The sequence below is a fragment of the Protopterus annectens genome, chromosome 1.part1 (genome assembly GCF_019279795.1).
Source record: "Protopterus annectens isolate FY-2018-M chromosome 1.part1, PAN1.0, whole genome shotgun sequence".
Classification (NCBI taxonomy): domain Eukaryota; kingdom Metazoa; phylum Chordata; order Ceratodontiformes; family Protopteridae; genus Protopterus; species Protopterus annectens.
The window spans coordinates 718,620,129-718,626,128 of record NC_056726.1 but is presented as its reverse complement, the minus strand read 5'-3'; the positions used below and the strand labels follow the sequence as shown (position 1 = coordinate 718,626,128).

The 6,000-nt window shown below is 40.4% G+C and overlaps 1 protein-coding gene across 1 annotated transcript in view; it reads right to left on the bottom strand.

The window, feature by feature from the left end:
- Positions 1-2,732: 2,732 nt before the first annotated feature.
- Positions 2,733-6,000, bottom strand: part of DCTN3 (dynactin subunit 3) — a 340,986-nt gene continuing 337,718 nt past the window's right edge. Inside the window, exon 7 of the mRNA XM_044077776.1 lies at positions 2,733-3,617. Coding sequence (XP_043933711.1) covers positions 3,531-3,617 — 87 coding nt within the window. The 3' untranslated portion in view covers positions 2,733-3,530. The remainder of the gene's footprint in view (positions 3,618-6,000) is intronic.

The following is a 6,000-nucleotide window of genomic DNA, read 5'->3' as shown; positions in this document are numbered from 1 at the left end:
CACAATATTCAGAACCCATTTGTCTTGGGTGATTGTTTGCCAGTTTTGAGAAAAAAGTGCTAGTTTTCCCCTTAAGGGGGCTTCCAAAAGGGAAGTGCTTGGCGTATGAAGGGGAAAGTCATTGTGACTGTTTCCTGTAAGGTTGCGACTTGTCCTCACCTCCTTTTGGGGTTGAGGTGCCCCACTGTCGTTGTCTGTTTGAGCCTTGGGGTTGAGATCTGCCTCTTGGGCATCAGTATCTGCCTCTCTGTGGCTTGTCTGACACTGGAAATGACCAATTCTTTGTTGGCCAATTTCTGCTGAATAGAGGTGGCTGTACCTGTAAGAAATCCTTGACCGTTTGCATAGATTTAGCTTTATCCTCCATTTTCTTTAACACCTCTTCTGCCTTAACACCAAACAAGGTATCATGCTGTAAAGGAGCATTCAATAATTTTGCCTTAACATGATCAGGTAAACTCTGTTCTTTTAACCAAGCATGTATTCGAATCACAGAACCTGTAACTGCGGCTCTACAAGAGGCCTCTAAAGAATCAAAACCACATTGCAGAGTATGTTTTCCCACCTGTTCAACTGCATGCAATAAATCCTGCATTTCTTTACAATCAGGAGCTTCTGAGCTTGCAAGCATTTTCTGTTTTAACTGAGCTATTAAATATTGTTGGTACTTAAGCATGTGAAACTGGCAATTTAAAGCTCTTACTGTTAAAGTTGCAGAAGTGTATACTTTCTTCCCCCATCTATCCAAAGGTCTGGAATCTCTGTCAGAGGGTGCTGGATTTTTTACAATGGAAGCCTTAAACCCTTTTGGACCCTGGGAAATAGTTTCTGGATCAGCAGAAGGGTTTTTATAAAGAAACTTGTGAGAGTCAGGGACTCTAATACCTATCCGGCTTGGCTGGTGCAGGGGGCAAAGAATCAGGAGATGAGCTGGATTCAGAGAACACATCATCCACAATATCTAGCACAGGCAGAATAGCCAGGGGCCTGTGCTGAGGCAATAAAAGGAAATCTGAGGGATTCTGAGTAATCCTGACTTTCCCAATGGAAATGCTCCCTCATGGTATGTAAAGTTTCCCCAAAAGAATAATCCTCAGGAGGAGAGGCTGAAGGGATAGATTCTTCAGCATCAGAGTCCTCATAGGGGGGGTAAAGAGTATCCCTGATCTGAAGAGGAATCAGAGGAAATGGAAACCTGATCAGAGGAATCATAGTCTGTATCCTGCCTAGGCCTTTTCTCAGGAGGGGGATGGGAACCCCTGATTAGAGTAATGAGGTCTTCGGCCATTTAAGCATCTGTTTCTTAGGCATGGAGGACTGTCCAGGAGAATGCTGTACTTGTTTCTTTGTCTTCAATGGTACTTTTGTCTTGGCTGTTGTTTTAATGGTAAGTTGTGAAGGTCTGAAAACACCCTCAGAAGCCGATGCCTGCTCAGCGGCTCCGGACCCATCTGAGGGATTAGTTTCCGTAGGCCCAATACCTTGAGTTTCCAGAGGCCTAGCTGTCTCCACGTGGGAGTTGGAGGCGGCTTGTGGCTCTGAGGTAGCGGGTGTCAGGGGATGCGAAAGCGCCTCACTGAGAACCGGTGAACCGACGACTGGCCTAGAAGAGGTTTTGTCATCGATTTTGTACCTCGGATGTCTGTCTTTATCCTTGTCCTTGAGTTTTTTTTGGTATTGCAGTCGTCGGTTGATCCAACGGCATAGTATAATTGAACCTTCGGCCAAAGTAGTGCAAAGCAAAATCAAAATGTCTTTTTATAGTGCGTTTGTTAAATCTAGCACAAAACCGACAACTAGTGACGTCGTGATCAGGGCCGGCCTAGGCATGGGATACAGTAAGAGTGGAAGTCCTTATGAGGTATTTGCTTCCCACAAGAAATACAATTATTAACCTTTTCTGACATTGGTCTGAGGCAAGAAAAAAGTTTCCCCAACGGGGTACTTAGCTCTATTGAAGACTTCGGATCTGAAATTCGACTTCGAAAATCTCAGGAGTCGGCCAACCGGCACTTGCGAACTGCTTCTGCTTCGGGCACCGCGCGGCAAAAAAGACCGAAGAAAATGGCGTCGGATGCATCTTATATAGCCCTGACATCAGGGAAGGAGCGACAGCAACCGACACCGGACCAAGACTTTGGAACTCTGGCCGACTGCGGGACCGCCTGACGGCAGGATAACCCAAGTGTAATGCTGCAGCAGTGTAACACAATGAACATCTGAAGCAGTGCATGTCCAGCAGTATTTACTAAAGGTATAGACTTAATATGCTCTTTTAGAGCAACAAACATACCCTCTACCCTCTAATTCCATAAAGGAGAACATTACATCTTTAATAACACAGATATGTCTCTTTCCATATCATCAATACTACAATATTAGTTAATAGCATTAACAACTTGGCAACAAAGTCTCCTGTTTGGGGCAATTATGCAGCTGCTGTTCCTTGTCTAGTAAATTCTGTTGATGGAGGTGACTGTTTCTGGAATTGCTACAGACATAAGATGCAACTTGACAGCACTGTATGGATGGATTTCATGTCTATATCACTTCTGTAGGCATATTAGTGGTAACACCATGATGAGGTTACACTTTCCAAACCTCAACACTATTTACTCAAGGAAAACAAGGTAATCAAAGCATGCTGCTACAACCACTGGACCCAAACTTCATAAACTGAAGAGGTGAAAGCGAAGTAACTAAACAATGCTGGAAATAAATGCTACATAGCAGAGAACTTCAGGATCATTTACTGGCAATGGAGTGTAACATATATCAGTATGCTTGCATATTTTACTATTAACAGTTTGCAAAAACAAAACAAAAAAAATAAAAATAAATATGCCAGAAAAATAATACAGAGTTAGTGCTAAAAAAGCAACTAGGTATATTTTAATGAAATTAATACAATAATTTAAAAAGCAACTTTTCCAGACAGTGACAATCAACACTTATTGAAGGAGGAAAACTTTAAATGGTATATGAACAGGAACAGTAAGATTTAGTGCTTCATATGAATTTGAAATGTCTGGTCCTTTTGGAACCAAGTTATCCAATGCACCCCCACCAAGCAAAATGATGAATAATAGAAAGTATATAACTGGTTAACATTTGCTTTTCTGCTGAACATCCTACAGTCCTCTAGGGGGACACAATTTTCTTTAGCAAGTCAACCGTCAAAGAATATGAATTCTCTCATAAGACAAGTTATTTCTCCCTTACCAGTCTTACATTGCAACAAATAAATGGTCTAGAACTGTAAGGAGAGTGTGTGTGTGTGTGTTTATATATACATAATATGCACATCACATACATACATACTTGCACACTATATATACATACATACATATATGCATGCATGCATACATACTACACACAAACCTGTAAATGACAGTCTTTTTATTGATAGTCATCCCTGTTACTATCCTCTTCATGCTTCCCTGCATATTAAAGTGGTACTGTTAAGACTTTCTACTGGTTGACAATCATGACATTTGTGCAGATTCTTTCCATTCCCAGACTTCTGTGGACTATTCCATAGGTTTCACTTGTTTTGCAGCTTCCAGTTTTGTTAACACTTCATCCCACAAGACAAACTGCTTTGACAAAAGTAATGTCTACAGATCAATGTTAAGGCAAAAATGCAAAGTAATAAGCTTCCAATTTAAGCACGGAACAAAAGCTCTACAACACTAAATTACATGAATGCAGGTAATTCTATCAGTGGACCTGACAGTAGAAATGCATCAAAAAAAGACAAATACACAGAGGTTCACAGAATTTGACTACGAGTGAAAAAAAAAAAAAACTTTTCATGCAGCAGAATGAGATGGCGCCAAAATAAAAAGCATCATGTCACTCCTCAGCACACGTCATTATGACTGATGCCACACTGAAGTACTTAGCAAAAATAAGAAACAAATAGCCACATAGATGTCCAAACTGACTGATCCTTCACAGGATTGCTAGCCATATTTGAAGAACTACAGGGAAAACAATCGGTAACTAACTTGCTAATGACTATGGAACTACAGCTTAAAAATACAGAGGTGCCGTTAATAGCAGACATTCAAATAGCTCACTGTTGCGGTGGCCTAAGCTATATTCGTTACACCCTGCCAAGGAAATGACAATCGGCCAGCATTCATAGCTTAAGGGTGGCTTCCATGTGTCCTAACTGCTGAAGGGCTAAGGTAAGGCAGTATTAACTCATTACAGCAGAGTGACGTCTCCAGGCGTTTCTGCAGTTGCCTCCTACTGTGCCTCTAGGCGTCAAATATTGCATGTTCGTATTTCCATTAATAATTCCAAAACCATGTTACATACACGGTATCAGAATATTTTATTTTGAAGCATACATGATGGAAAACACAATTGTATTGATATATGACCTCTGTCAATGAGTATTTGTTAGAACTTAACTTCATTTTGTAAAGGCTGAAGCCACACCCACTGGGAGTTAAAGGTACACAGTCAAAAGAGCTCTACTGGAGGGAATGAGTTAAAGGCAGTGGTTACACTGCCAAACCTTCAGAGATTCATGCATTAAAGGAGGAAGGCCAGAGCCCAGTCTTCTACGTAAAGACTATGAGCTAAAATATCCACACCCTGGCACATAACAGAAAAAAGGGTATGGGGAAGATGTCCTTAATGCAGAAGCAATCTAGTCAAACATCTACTTTTAACTTGTACGAATGCACTATATTCATCATCATATCACTGTTTCAGTACCCTACACTATATGGGTATATTAACAGCTTAGAAAGGTCAGAATCCAGGAGCCTCTGGAAAACAATCCTAGCAAAATATTCACTGAACTTTGAAAGTAATTTAATTTGTAATGTTTTGCAAAGCTATGCACAAAGGACCAAGCTGCTGTATCTATAGTCCACCCCTCGCCAAAAAGCCATAGATGAAGCCAAAGCACTGGCATAAGGTGCCCTGATCTTGCTTGGAAGTGACTTATGGGGTGAACAGCAGATAAAAATAGCATGCAACAACCACTTGTAATCTGCCTGTTTCGACACAAATTCTTTTTTCTTACCCTTGATAGGAAATAGATGATATGAATTCCTGAAGGTTTTAGTCCTGCCAAAATAGTATCAAGAGATGTCTGTGGATATCCAGAATCATGCAAATCCTTTCTCCCTTATTAATCTGGAGAAAAGACTTGGAAATGAATAACTTGACTCAAGGTAAAGTCTTAAACAACTTTAGACATAAAAGAAGAACTTCTTCATAGGCACCACATCTTTATGAAAAATGAGAAAAGGTTAAGATAAGAGCTTATAACTTAAATACTCCCTTGCAGAAGTCAGAGAAATATGTAGCATTGTTTTAAATTTAAGAACTTCAAACAAAACTGAAATCATAAGAAGCCAATCATCCTCTAGGTGGGCAAATATGAGCACCTTGCAAAAACTGACCAAGAAGATGGCCAACAAGATTAATTTTGATAGAAGAGGAAGAAAGACCAGAGACAATAACTCACATAAATATTGAAGAACAAGAGGTATCTACGCCTTAAATGGGTCCTGGTTCTAAGCTTGGCATCAACTAGAAAATATCAGTGGAAAGGTTGGAAAAGCATACAGAAATATTCCCATCCGTAGGAATAAGAATGCAGAGTTCCAGGCCTGTCTGCAAGGAATCCTGCAGCACAATTATTTTTTTAATGGTCTGCTGTGAATGGAGTGAAACAGATCTATTTGAGGACTTCCCGACAGCTGGATTAATTCCAGGAACACTACTGGATTCAATATCCATTTGTGAGGCTCTGTACTAGCCCTGCTCAGCTTGTTTGCAATAAGGGGTAAGATCTGGATTCCCTGTTTATGTACTACATGGTGGAGTCTGTGATTACTAGCAGAGGTCCTAGAATCCAAAGGTGATTCAAGAGATTTAAAAGCATTTATTACTGCTATAATTTCTTTGATATTTACATTTTAGTTTGTCCTGCTTGTTCCACAGACCCTCAACTTTCAGCTCCTTGGATACAAC